A 15550-nucleotide genomic window follows, 5' to 3' on the forward strand; every position below is an offset into this window, starting at 1 on the left:
ATAAATAAATTTGTTAAATTGTCTAGTCAGTAAAATTAAAATAATTTAGATTTATTTAAAAAAAGTCCATAAAATTACCTCACAAAAGTATACGAATTTTTTCTGTATTTCATATTTGACTATATTACACGAAACACAAAAATTAGAATCGAATGTTTGTTTGCTAAAAATTGTTTTAAGGGGTAACTATCAACCGAATGGATATATTTTTGGACCATTTTTGGGCATTTGTATCATCTTTTCATGTAATATCATTAAAATGGCGATTTTTTGCAATATTTGTATTTTTTCTCTTTTTTCCCAGAGATAAAACCAAAATTTGTTATTGGAATTTAATATACCCCTTGGGGTAGCTAAAAACAATATTTTTTGTTTCAAGAATCTGTATTTAAACTTTCCAAGATATATTATTGGAATCATTCTTCTATCGCTAATTCAATTTATTGGAACTCAAGTATATTTTTATAATACTAGGGTCACAATTTTCGGGGGAAACTCGTCTTCTATATATTGTTTTAGATATCAGCTGTTATACGTTTTAAGTTTTTAATATATTGTGTAAGTGTACAACTCCAAAGCATGCCTCGCCATTCAATATAGTGGAATCATTCTTTTTATAACCAATGGCCACCATATAATTATGGTCTAACTCAAAAATATTGATATCTGTTTAAATATTATCTACTATGATCAAAATAAACCCAAAATTTTTTACAAACAGTGTTGTTGTAATGGGCAACATAATTATGAATGTTATGAGTAGTAAAAACTAAAATATACTGTATAGGATCACGTTTTGTTAAGGCATGTTTTGGAGTTGTATACCGCTACGATGTCTTGAAAATTTAAAATATATTAGTGATTATATCTACAATATTATATACTAGCCAACTTTGTCGGAAAATATCAATCCTAGTGGTATGAAAAGGGTGTTAAGATCCAGATAATTTAATTAGAAACAGAAGAACAATACCAAAGATATATCTTGGAATGTTTAAAAACAGATCCTTATAACAAAAATTATTATTTTTAGACACCTTAAGGAATCTATTAAACCCCAATATTAAATTTTAGTTTTATCTCTGGAAAAAGAGAAAAAAATGGCAAATGTGGTCAAAAATCGTAATTTTAATGATTTTATATGAAAAGATGATACAAATGCCCCCAAATTGTGGGCCAAATGGGCCAAAAATATATCATTTCAGTTGATAGTAACCTCTTAAAACAATTTTAAGCAAAAAGACCATTCGATTCTAATTTTTATGTTTCGTAAAATATGGTCAAATATGAAATACAGTAAAAATTCGAATACTTTTGTGAAGTAATTTTATAGACTTTTTTTAAAAAAAGGTTAATTAATTTAAGTAAATATGAATTTTTAATATTTTAAAAAGCGTGATATCAAAGCTAAGGACTGTCTAGACAATTTAACAAATTAATTTATTAATTTTGCATACAAAATATGTTATTAAATTTGGTTTCTTTTCATATTATACCTAAATTCGAATACTTATGAGAGACACTGTATGTGTGTACAAGCTTGTACGAGCTTGTACGACGAAAAAATTGCATCTACACAGAATTAGCGTTTCAAAAAGATATAAAACACAGAAATTGGTTGAACACTTCAAAGAACCTAAATTAATTTAAAAAAAATAATAATAAAAACCATTTTATTTCTTAAATCTGTATTTGGCTAAGCCGAATTTTATATACCATAGTGTGTTTATAAATAAACATTCAGTACGTATTACTAAAAATTAGAAATACCATTTTGAAAATGATCATGTAAGAAACTAGACTGGGGCGTATATGTGATTTATTTTTTATAGAAATGCAATGTGCAACCTTCGTTCCGAAATATTTAGCTATGCGAATTTCATTGCGATATTACCCCACAGAAAATTTTTAGAGTATTCGGAATTGTAACCAATGTTGTGTGCTTTACTTTGTGTTACTTACAATTTGATTTACTTGTATATAAAATCTGAATATAAAGTTTAATTTTTTTATGGAATTTGTTTGCATTACATCTTAATATACTCGTAATTAACATTGTATGTATATGAGAACAGAAACTTAAAATATAAAAATATCATGTGTGATGTAATTTAATAATAAAAAAATTGAAAAAAATATTTTTGGAGCATAATTTGTTCGATGTTTAGATGAATTTTAAGCTAAATTTTTTGCTTAAAATCATGTTCCAGCTATAATAACAAAATATGAAAGTACAAAATGTAGCCGAATAGATCATACCCTACCACATTGCGAGTAAGTTGCAATAAGTTATATAGTAGTTTTTAATCTAGAAGTTATATTTAAGAGATTGGTGTTTGCTTAACTGATAAATGTACTGCTCAATATAACCATTTATAGTAACATTTTCGTACATATTACATTTAAGAAAAAAAAAACTAAATTTTCAATTGTTTTAATTTTTTTATTATTATTTTCAAGTGTCAATATTTGTCCAATCCAGCAAACACAACGAGTTTATTTCAAATTTAGAATAATTTTAAATAAATATCTTTCTTGCATTGGCCAACTGAAATTTAATAAAAATGTCTAATTAAAACCATTATATCATAAAATATCGAAATTTAATATCAAACAAAAATATTAAATCTTTTTTAACGATAGAGTTAAGTCGAAAAACATTTCAAAGCAAAAAACACGATAATTTGATATGTGAACGGTTGTGGTTCAACTCATTGAGTTTTCCCAAAAACACGTTAAAACATGGATATGTGAACATATCATTATTCATTATAACTTATAAACATTTAATAAAGCAAATGTTCATACAAAATTTGATACATAATCCTTTGATAAATGTACATAAATCCTTATAATCTCTTGCGAAAAGGCAATGAGGAATTATTATCTTTATAATATGTTATATCATATGTCTTTAGAGGGCCTACAAATCGAAGTCCTATCAATTTTTCCCGCAGCTTGTGCCTTTTTTCTGAATGACGTAATTTTTTTAATAATAATTTTAATAAAAATTCATTCTTTTATGCTACCAAAATTTAGGTTGTATTGCTACCAAAATTTAAATAGCATTGCTACCTAGAACTGCTACAAAAAAAAGTAGCAATGCTACCAAATTTTTGATTTGGAAAATATTTACTTCTACTATTTGAAGTATTCAACTGCTACATTGAAACATTTAAATACCAATGACTATCCTACTGTTCCAGCCAGAAAGATGGTGTTGAAACAATTTTACTTACTAGGTATATCGGAAAGAATGAAAGAATAGATACTTTTTTTGAGTCGGTCTAATGTACATACTACGGATGTTTAATGCCAGTTTAGCGAATGCAAATGCGAAAAATAGAATTTAATTTTAGCGAATGTAGAAAATTAAGCGAATATATTGCATTCGTTACATCCCTAATAAATACTTATGAAGACTTCACCTTATTTTGTAGCGAATAACTTTTGGATGGTAATGTTTTCTATTGAAATTAGTTTAGAGTATTGTTCAATACTTATTTGTTGGGTAATTGTAAATACGAAATAGATTTAGAAATTTAAAAATATTTTTTGTCATAAATTATCTTCAAAATAAATAAATTTTGTCACATGCATATATATATATTTTATGAATTTGTGTTAAATTTTTCATAAAATTTAATAAAAAATTTCAAGTTTTTTTTTTAATCTAAAATGTACTTATTGAAACAATGGTAAATCGTTCAAATCGCTGTTCAAATGTGTCAACCGCATCTAGGTAAGTAATTCGTAATAAATCAAAGATAGATCTAAGATAAGAAACTATATAAATTTGCCATTTAATATTGAAGAACATCTAGCTGCATAGATTGTATATATCACTGCTGCCCAAGAAGTTGCATTAATAAATTTTGTCGAGATCAGTGTGAATTAATAAACGATCGAACTTACACAACTTTAAGAAAAATTTGTCACAAAATATTTAAAGACTTCAACAGGGCTCATTGCCGTGAAAAGTATACGGTATTTGACGGAGGCAATAGTATCAATGTCAGAATACATCGATCAGGTTCTCGTGGCCAGTTATTCATATTAATTTATTTTATATAAACTACAATATCTTGTCATTTTTGTTTAGGCGATGGACACAATAAGGATCATAAATATGACAAATCTAGTGAAGGTCGTTACCGAATACATAGTAAAACCAAAGATGGTATTGTTCAGGAGACCAGAGGAGACAAATTGTTTGTAAGGAAGGAAGGGAGAGATGAAGAGAATATTAATTTTGATGCCAATGTATCTAATCGTAAGAAAACAATGGATGGTAAGAGCAAAGTGGCTGGGGAAGAAGTCATAGACTATTACGACAAAATAAATCAAAAATGGAAAAGTAGCAGACGTAGAGAGGGGGAACTGAACGGTTATGATAAAAATGATCCCGATATAACACTAAAAGAAAGAGAAGTGTTGGTTCATGGAATTAAAAAAGGCAACAAAAATTACGTTCCTGATATCAATGATAAAACCACAGAAGATTTAAAAAATAAAAAGAAGGGTAAATCCTTGAGGGTTAATAATGACACTTTCAAAGATGATAATGAATCAGATGAAAACTTCAATCGAAAAGGAAAGTTTGGTAAAAGTGATAGCAAAATGAAAGAAAAGTACAGTAAAAATCTGAAGAAAGGAGAATCAAATTATAAAGATCGTGAGTTAGGCATATCTGAAATGGATAATACAAAAACCAAAAAAAGGAAGAATAAATATAAAGAAGATGAAGATGGAGCAAGTATTGGAAGTGATGATGAATATACTAAAAAAAGAACATACGGAAAGGGAATTAAAAATAAATATAAAAAAAATAATGGTGGTGCAGATATTGTTAGTGATTACAACGATTACATTCAAAAGAGAACATATGGAAAGGGAAATAAAGACAATTACAACAATGGCAATTTCGAAAATACTGCAAGAAATGTGAGTAAACGGAGTTCGAGAAAATCAAAAAGTCTTAATAAAAATGGCGAAACACCAAGAAATGTCAGGCAATATAAATATCGCAAGTCCCAAGATTTTGATGTTGTTAATAAGTTCAAAGGAAAGAATTATCGCGTTGTTACTGATTTACGCACAAAAGTTCGACGACGAGACCATATTGGACTTAATAATGAATCAAATTTTAATTACATAAGAAAGTTGCAAGGATTAATGTTTAAAAAAGCCGAATCTCTTCAATATAAATATATCAAACCATCACGAGCTGATGAAGTTAAAGCATGTGACTATTTACGAGCACTCATGGAACAACGTGATTTGTGGTAATTATAAAACTTTTTAAATATTTGTCAAATTCTCATTAGATATCGTATTGTTATATGTCATAAAATTTTTTTCTAATTAAATTTGTTGGAACAAAACAATAATAACAAATTACGACATACTACAATACAATCATACAACACCGATTGTGAATAGGACAATTATTTGTTCATTTATTATTTATCTATTTTTCATAGTAGTCAATTAACTTGCAATCTACATTCAAACCAATTTGGCTCCCATATATGCGTTCCCCAGACATGTAATTCAAATTCCTGCGCAAAAACTGTTATTTCATGCTTTTCACAATCTTGCAAATGTTAAAATTTTGTTAGTTTTGTTAAACAGATTAAATGACAAACAAAAATAAAGAAAAACAAAAATTTTGTCCAATTTATTTACACATGTATTTTAATGAAAAAATATCACTTATCGAGTCAAAACGTGATACCTTTCCGATACATATGAAATAATTTGTGTAAAAATAACAATTCAAAACGAGTTCGATAATTCTTCCATTCACATAAATTTATAGCTCGCCGCATACTGTTTTATTTACATTCTCTTTAAAATATTAAAATTTTACGCTATATTTTTCACGATTTTGTGGTTATCGTACCCTTCAGAAAATGATTTTAACTGTCAGCAATGCCTTTAAAGAACGGATTCAGTAATGGCTTAAAAATATGAGTATAGCGATGAAATTTGACTTAGATAAATAACGCTCATTATTGTATTATAATACAAGTACAGCGAAGAAATACCACACAAATATGTTTTTTATAAACCAAAATCTCTTATATTTACTGGCTAAAAAACCAATATAGCGATGAAGTTCGACATTCAAAAATAAGTTTCTTACAATACGCTTTTTTTCTGCCCCATATAAGATTCCCTTAAATAAATACGTAAACGCTAACTGTCCTAAAAATTCGAGTACAGAGAAGAAATTCGAGATAACTAAGTTTATTGCAAGCCAAAATCTCTCTAACAAATCTTAAAAAGTGTTATGTACTTCCACCTTAATAGTTAATTTTTTAAATTACCATTCGAGCTATCTTCTGCACTATATAAAATAATCATATAAGCGCACATTTTCTGATAATATATAAAACATTTATCGGGATAAAATGGAATACATTTGTTTGTATTTAAGTACATATGCATGTATGTATGTATGTATGTATGTATGTATGTATGTATGTATGTATGTATGTATGTATGTATGTATGTATGTATGTATGTATGTATGTATGTATGTATGTATGTATTATATAATTATGTATATTTTGTTGTGCCATTCGAATCAGTTTAGTATTTTCATTTTCATTGGTTTCCAGACATTATTATTTTAATATTCGAAAAGAAATTGCATTTAAAAAATATATTTTAGTATTTAATAAATACAAACATATATGGTACATTAAATTGTGTGCGTTAGAATGCTTCTACATATGTATGTATATGCTACTCATTAGGGTGGCCCCGTTTGTATATAGGAAAAGTGAGGTGTCGATGTTCCCGACTGAAATTAAAGTTTAATTGATTATAAAAAATAATAAAAAGGTCCTTTCTCGAGGTTTTTATGATTTTTTGATATTTCTTCCAAAGGAAAGATATAAAACTTTTTATCATGGCATTTTTCTGTAACAGTAAAAATACTTGAAATTTTCTAATTTTTCATTAAATGTTCAAATTTTTTCATTTTAACATAGATTAATTTAATATAATTTGTTGAAATTAAAACACAATAATAATCAATAAAATCTACAGAAATGTTTTTTTTCCGTTTTCCAAAATTCAATCTAGATCAAATTTTATTTACATTTATCGAAGGCTGTGTACGATACCGATACATTACGAAATAATGTAAACAATAACATAGAAAGCGTTATTTACAAAGCAAGATTAACAAATAAGTAGATGTTTTGTATAAATTGTGTAAATATTTCAGTTAAACTAAAATATTTGATTGATAATAGAATGAAACCATTAAGTGTTATATATCATTGTAAAGAAATTACACTTATGCTGTGGTACATATCATGTACGTTACATAGCCTGCAGGAAACCTGGGACAAAATTGGGTTTAAAATATAATGCAAACAAATTTGGAAAAAAATAAAAAAAAACATTTCGGTAAAATTGTATAAGGTTTATAATGTAACAATAATTTTGGAGTTGTATACAAATTTGTGTTATGTCATTGAAATCGTGTCCCAAAGACCTTTTTTCGTACATATCGTCATATGAAATCCAAAAGGCCCTAGGTTACGAAAAAATCAAAATCGACTTTTTGATTGATTATGATGCACTGTATCAAAATACATGTTCCTGCTAAATTTTACACTCCTGCAATTAAAATCAGCCTCCCTATCATCGATATTCTAAAGGATTACGTTCTAAAATTACCTTGAAATTCCTGAAAATTTGAAAATTCCTATTTTCGAAATCATTACAAAAACAAGAAAGTATTATGCCTTCCGTGTTTCGGCCTATTTTACCAACAAAAACCGATTGAAATATAGTTAAAAATGTTGAACCTTACTATCTCTGTATTAAAACGAAAAAATAGTAAAATCTTAATAAACAAGTAAGAGTGCTATATTCAGTTGTGCCGAATTTTATATACCCTTCACCATAGTGTATTTTAAACATATAAGTTTTATAAATTTTTTCCCGACTACATTATTATTACATCAAAAGCAAAACAAAATGAACAACAACAACGCTAAACGAAATAAAAAACAAAATACTCAATTCTTCAAAACCAACAGACATATAAACATACATAACGAAAAACAAAGAAAAACAAAAACAAAGTAAACAACGCAATAAAAAGAACCTACATCCAAATATACGAATAGAATTCACAAAACAAAAACACACAGCTGAATAAAACCCCTGCCAGCAATTTTGTAGTCGACTACGAGAAAATTTCACTTCTAGTTTACTTTTACAGACTGACTATAAGCTAACTACAATGTAATGCAGAGCTGTCCTGAAATTTTGTATTTGGCAACGTAAAGAACCGACTTTTAAATACTAACTACAAGCTAACTATAATGTAATGCAGAAGTGCTCAAAATTATCTGGAGAGAATTAATTGTATTTCAACATGTTTTCTCTTGTTTCTCTATTATTATGATTTTATTTGTTAACTTTAGTAGACTGACTATAAACGAACAACAATGTAATGTAGAAATGTTCCAAAATTTGGTATTTATTAACGTAAACAACCGACTTTTAAAGACTAGCTACCAGCTAACTATCATATAATGCGGGAGTACCCCAAAGTTATCTGAAGAGCATTTTGTTTCGACATGTTTTCTCATGTTTCTTTATTAATTGGAATTTTGTTTTATATTTTTGTCATTTTCTTGAATACGTTGTGAAATTAGAGTCAGTAAATTGGAAAAATTAATTATAAAAGGTAAAATATTTCAAAACTCGGTCCCTAAATTCTAAATTCTGCTGATTAATACTGTAAATATAATACATTAACAGTTAACATTACACATAACATTTTAAAATTTATTTTAGATTTGGATCAATGGGAATCATGGAAATAATGGACAAATCATTCATAATTTTATGGATACCGGTGTTATTATTAGTTCCCCTGCAGAAAACTGATGTCTATTAATTTTAACGAACTAATATCATAACTTGTATTAAAGCGAAATATAATTAAGATAAATTTTAAATATATTTAATTAAAATGTAATTAATTAATACAGTAGGGAATACAAAAAAACTATTACTTGACCTTTCTGCAACTAACTTTAAGTTAGTTAATAAAGAGTTACCTTTAAGCTAATTTTTTAGTAACTAACTTTAAGCTAGTTGAAAAGTCATGCAGAGTCGGACAATTGACTACTGCGTAGGACATCGCCATGTTAAAATAGTCAGTTGGCTCCATTAAAAATAATCCAAGAATCAACCATAACTAGTTGATGAAAAAGTCGGCTTTTAATGCATTTAAAGTTAGTTGAGTTGCTGGCAGGGACCATATACATAGATCTACACATACGTGTACATCGTTTTCTAATATACAGTGTTGTTGTTGCTTATTTAACAAAGCATGAAAAATATGACATTTTTTGATAAAATTTTCAGAGGTTGTCTCAGATTTTTGCTCATATCTCCGTTATTTACCGACCGATTTTGCTGATTTTAAATAGCGATCTTCTCGAAAGCATGTCTAACAGAATTATTGAAGATTCGGATCTCGCCGATATCTGGGGTCCTCTAAAAACTGATTTCAACAGACAGACAGACGGACATGGCTTAATCGACTCCGCTATCTATAAGGATCCAGAATATATATACTTTATAGGGTCAGAAAATTATATTATAGAAATTACAAACGGAATGGCAAACTTATATACCCTTCTCACGAAAGTGAAGGGTATAAAAATAAGCTCAAATTGAGAAAATGTTAAATATTTTTGGTTTATTTATCATTTTAGAGGGGTTTTTAATTCTCCTGAAAAATTTGTTCAATGTAACTTAGGGCTTTTTGGATTTCATATGACGATATGGTCTATTTGCCAAAAATGTAAAAAAATCATAAAAACCTAAAAAAGGACCTTTTTATCCTTTGATCTAGCTCACCAAATATTGACGTCAAGATAAAAATTTTGAGAAATGGTATCTTATAATGAACTCAATTTTCATTTTCGTTGGGAACATCAGTAACTTTAATTTTGGGGCCACACTACTATACATACATACATACATACATACATACATACATACATACAAATTCAATATGTCACATGAAATAAATTATGTTTAAGGCCACTTGGCCAATTTTCAAGGTTTTTCTGCTTAAAGTTTAATGTTTTTTGACATTGAATTTTTCATTGGTGTGAATGAAACAATGAATTAAATATATAATTTAATCATCATCATTTTATCACAATTGTTTTCCAAATTAAATGAAAAGAATTAATAATATCTTTTTACGTTAAATTTGTTTCTGTAAACAAGGTTAATATTAGTCACTTCTTTCCAGCAAGTTTAAACATACCTGGTAAGCCAGAAAGTAATATTGGAAAGTAAGTAGAGACTACCTGCATTTGTGGGGAACAACTACTTATTTTTATTCGACGTTGTCCAAAAAATAAGCAACTACATAAAACAATTACATTGTTCAAAACTACACGCAGAGAAAAAATATAGTTGTGGTAACCATAATCTAAGAGCAACATATTATGGTTAGAATTATGGTTAAATTTAAAACATATTATGATCAGTATTAGTATAATAATCTATCATATTATGATTAAATATAGTCCGAATATTTCATCATAATATAGTGATAATGTGATGTTGTAGTATCATATAGTAGTTTCAACAACCACATTATGGTTTCATGTAATAATATAATGGCTTCATATTATTGTTTCAAGTAACCATATTATGGTTACAAGTAGTCACATGCCTTCATGTAACCATATTATGGTTACATATTAAACATAATGTGGTTAATCTTATGTGCTCGGCGTAAAATGTAATTATTTGTTAATTTTCTTTTAAACAAACACAAAACTTCCAAGCAGTGATATTCCCATAAAAAATATATATCCACACTTTCAAGCCAATATAAACACAATATATTTTTTTTAATTATTAATTTTTTATGTACGTTAATATATTTTTAAATAGTATTTATTTTTCACAATTATTTTAACACTGCATTTGATAAACAATTTATTTAATCCGATCTAGTACGGATAAACCATATAACTGATATAAAAATGGCGATACCAAAATATTTTTAATAGTAAACGTATTTTACTTATATCTTAAACATTATATTCATATGCGTGTAAAATCCTACCATTAAATAATTATTTGATAGTTTAAATGATTCCAAAGAATATAATATGTTTACATAATTATCATTATTTATTTGTTGTAAAAATAATTATTTTTCAGAGAATCATTCTCAAATTTATAATTGTCATAAACATATAAATGTTTTCAGTAACTAAAATATTGATGAAGTTCAATAAAAATAACAATTGTTTGGTTGTAGATATAGAATAGTTTTCCTAACCATGCCGAACCATGTTTTTTCTCTGCGAGTTACGATAACATATTGTTAATGATATATCATCACTAATTTAATTGTTATTAATCTCTTCTCTAATTGCATTGTAGAAATGCAACAATGTCATAGAAGTTGACAGAGTTTCAGGGAAAGCAATTTGACGCGATACTAGGTCAAAATATTTTAAAGCCATTAGGAGCTATAGTAGATATGGAAAGTGAGACTTTGATAATAAATGATCCAACCATACGATTTTTGAAATTTTGTCCATACTCTGAAGAGGAAATTTGTCAATAAGATACTGTTATTATAGATGATAAAGTTATGGAAAATTTGTATCGGGAATTGAGTACTGAGGAAAGTTTGGCATTAGACAGTATATTAAATTCCTATAGCGATTTAATATACTCAGAGGGGCAGACTTTAGGTTTTAGCAATATTGTTGAGCATGAGATTAAAATGACAAATGACAGACCAGTATATATGAAAATGTACAGATATCCACATGTTCACGAACAAGAGATTTGTAGACAAATTAACCGGATGCTAAAACAAGGTATTATTAGAGATAGTAATTCACCGTATAATAGCCCCTTGTGGATTGTACCAAAGAAAATGGACAATTCGGGGGAAAAGAAATGGAGGATAGTTATTGACTATCGAAAGTTGAATGAATTGACAGTAGATGATAAATTTCCTATTCCCAATATAGATAATATATTGGATAAATTAGGTCGTGCTCAATACTTTTCAACAATTGATTTGGCTAAAGGTTTTCACCAAATTCTCGAGAAGGAAGAAGACCGGTTGAAAACTGCTTTTTCAACGCCATATGGTCATTACGAGTTTATTCGCATGCCTTTTGGATTGAAAAACGCTCCAGCTATTTTCCAAAGGTTGATTAATTCAATACTTCGTGACTATATAAATAAGATTTGTGTTGTATATTAAGATGATATACTGATATTTTCAACGAGCTTTCAGGAACATCTTGTTAACATAGGAAAAATATTAGACAAATTAAGGGAGGCAAATCTTAAGATACAAATAAATAAAAGCAAATTCTTTTCAAAGGAAACCTTGTATTTAGGACATATTTTGACACATGAAGGAGTCAAACCAAACCATGCAATGGTCGACACAATCTTAAAACTAAAATTACTCACTACAGTAAATTCAATTAAATCATTCTTAGGCGTTACTGAATATTATCGCAAATTTATTAGGGATTATGCTAAAGTTGCATATCCTATAATTAAATATTTGAAGAAGAACGCTAAATTGGATAACAGTGACCCTAATTTTATTAATGCTTTCGAAAAATTGAAGAGAATAATAACTGAATATCCAGTTCTCAGATACCCTGATTTTACTAAAAAATTCCAACTCATAACCGACGCTAGTTTGAATGCTATTGGTGCCGTTTTACAGCAGAACGGTCATCCTATTTGTTTTGCAAGTAGGACTTTAAATGACCACGATAGGAATTACTCGACCACCGAAAAAGAGTTACTTGCGATTGTTTGGGCTACAAATTATTTTAGACCTTATCTATATGAAGTAAAATTTGAAATTCTTTCAGACCATCAACCATTAAGATGGTTATTCGTAAAGTCCCAAAGTAGGGAATTAAATCCGAGGTTATGTAGGTGGATAATAAAATTGAGCGATTTTAATTTAACTGTGAATTATTTAAAAGGAAAGGATAATCAGGTTGCCGATTTTCTCAGTAGAATTGATAATGATTCAGGTGATATTAATATTATGCATTCTTCTGCATCGGTTTCCTTGTATAACAATATTAATGAGAGGGCAACTGTCCATTCTCAACAGGAGGAACGACAGAATCACATAGGAATTTTGGACACGATAGTTAATAGATTCAAAACTCAATTAATTTTAACTGATAATAAGACCAAGGAGATGGAGAATGTACATGGAAATACGAAAATTTATATTAGTTCTACAGATTTGGAAAATAATTTAGATGACATTTTATTGCGACATTTGAGAAAGGGTAAAGTTGGTATTTGTACAGAACTTGTTGATCATAAATATAATATTTTATAACTGAAAATTATTGATCTTTTTGAAGGAAATAATGCAGTTACATTTGTTAGATGTTCATACCATGCCATGGATATAATTACTGAAGATGAAACTTATAGACAAATACACAATGACCATAGAAGGGAAACAGGACATACTGGCATAAATGAAAACTACGAAGGATTGAAGAGATTGGTATACTATCCTAATTTGAAAATTTTAGTTCAGAAATATGTTGATAATTGTGACATATGTAATAGATCAAAATTTGACCGTAATCCTATTAAACCGAAATTTAGATTAACTGAAACACCGAATGATATTCGTCAAATAATTCATATGGATGTATATACAAACTCTAAATCTAATTTTCTAACATTTATAGATAAATTTTCCAAATTCGCTACAGCCTTTTATTTAGAAGACAGAACTAATCAGACTATAATAGAAAATATAAGATTATATAAATCACAAAAAGGCCATTTCGATAAGCTAGTTACTGATAATGAGTTTAAGAGCATAAATATAAAGGGATATTTGCGAAAGGAAAATATAGAATTACACTTAGTCAAGGCGAATAGTCATACGGGCAATTCGGATATTGAACGTTTACACAGTACACTTTGTGAGAAAATAAGGGTTTTGACCATAGAGGAATCATCATTAGGAATAAAGGACAAAATTAGCAAGGCCATTGAATTCTACAATAATAGTTATCATTCAGTATTAAAGGAAAAACCCATTAATATTGAATTTGGTTATTGTGATAAGAAACAGATTTACGAGAAAATGGTGGAGAATAAGGAACGCTATATTGCTAAAAGGAATAATTATAGAGAGAACTATACTGATCGAAGGAAAAAAGGTTATATTAAAAATTATCATGCATTGAGACACAAGGAACAACCGAAATTTAGAATGAGTGAGTTAGAAAATGTACATAATTCTAATATAAAAAGGGAAACAAAGTACAATGATATAATTAATATAAATGAATTTGAAAAATAACATTAAAAATACAATGTGTATATGTATTATATAATGTATTAAAATTTAATATAATTGAAATTTTGACAATGAAAATTGATTTAATATTTATTTTAGAATTAGTTCATTTTATTTCTAATGAAAATTTTGTAAATTTATGTTTTTTTAAATATCTAATATATTCAATTCCGCTTAAAGGAAAAATTTTAAAAATTAAATACATTTAATATTTATTTTAGAATTAATTCATTTTATTTCTAATGAAAATTTTGTAAATTTATGTTTTTTTTTAAATATCTAATATATTCAATTCCGTTTAAAGGAAAAATTTTAAAAATTAAATTAAAATTAAATACACATTTGAATATAATATTTATTTTAGAATTGGTAACTTAGGTTAGTAAATATTCTGTAAATTTATATTTTAATAAACTCAGGAGAGTTTTTTATTTTAAGGAGGGAGAAGTTACGATAACATATTGTTAATGAAATATCATCACTAATTTAATTGTTATTAATCTCTTCTCTAATTCAATATTTTGCTTTATACGTTACCGTTAAATCTTGTTTTCATAATTTTAAGAATTTTATCATTAAGTTAAGTTTAGTAATTTTAATTTAGTCTTATAAGAACTCTTGAACAATAAAGTCAATTTTATTAAAAATTGTATTGTAATTACATAAGTAAAATTGTGTTGTAATTTAAAAATTACATAAGTTGCGTGTAGTCCCCATTTGAATCTTCTTTCAGCAAATTACTTTAATTATATCACCATAAATAACCTCTGTATAAATATAAATCTTTCCATCAAATTTTATAAAGAATCGACACATATTTAACTCTATCTCCCCTACAAAACATCGTTTAGAAAATAAGTTTTTGAACAATTTTGTATTAAGAAAAAGATCGGTAACGTCGTCATTTGATAATGGATGGATAGAGATAGTTTTCTATTGTATTATTACCTAATACGATACTTTGTTAAAACATCTCCAATTAGGAATACTAATGTTTGTTGATTTATATTTCTCCAGATTATTTAAACATTATGTATGGGCAAATTCATTGTATGTGTCGTTAATTTGCCTTCAGAGTAGTATAGATTTTGTAAAAATATGAGTTTTTATTTCCTACACTATAAGACATATTTTTCATTCACTATCCAT

General features: G+C 27.3%; 1 protein-coding gene across 5 annotated transcripts; it reads left to right on the top strand.

The window, feature by feature from the left end:
• Positions 1-3569: 3569 nt before the first annotated feature.
• LOC124419519 (homeobox protein 2-like) lies at positions 3570-5683 on the top strand. 5 transcript variants are annotated; one of them, XM_046949338.1, is made up of 4 exons: positions 3570-3742; positions 3816-4042; positions 4103-5285; positions 5484-5683. In XM_046949338.1, exons 1-4 carry the CDS (start codon positions 3696-3698, stop codon positions 5608-5610), a joined length of 1584 nt encoding a protein of 527 aa, XP_046805294.1. In that variant the 5' UTR covers positions 3570-3695; the 3' UTR covers positions 5611-5683. The 5 variants fall into 5 exon arrangements, with proteins under 5 accessions (XP_046805294.1, XP_046805295.1, XP_046805298.1 ...); XM_046949339.1 differs by having other exon boundaries at positions 5487-5683; XM_046949342.1 differs by having other exon boundaries at positions 3825-4042.
• Positions 5684-15550: the final 9867 nt, after the last annotated feature.

This window comes from Lucilia cuprina, chromosome 4 (genome assembly GCF_022045245.1).
Source record: "Lucilia cuprina isolate Lc7/37 chromosome 4, ASM2204524v1, whole genome shotgun sequence".
In the NCBI taxonomy this organism is placed as follows: Eukaryota; Metazoa; Arthropoda; class Insecta; order Diptera; family Calliphoridae; genus Lucilia; species Lucilia cuprina.

Coding starts and splice junctions, on each gene's coding strand:
- LOC124419519 (XM_046949338.1), top strand. CDS start 3,696: ATGGTAAATCGTTCAAATCGCTGTTCAAATGTGTCAACCGCATCTAG. Junction 4,043..4,102: donor ACATCGATCAGGTTCTCGTG/GCCAGTTATTCA, acceptor ATTTTTGTTTAG/GCGATGGACACAATAAGGAT. Junction 5,286..5,483: donor ATGGAACAACGTGATTTGTG/GTAATTATAAAA, acceptor TATTTTTCATAG/TAGTCAATTAACTTGCAATC.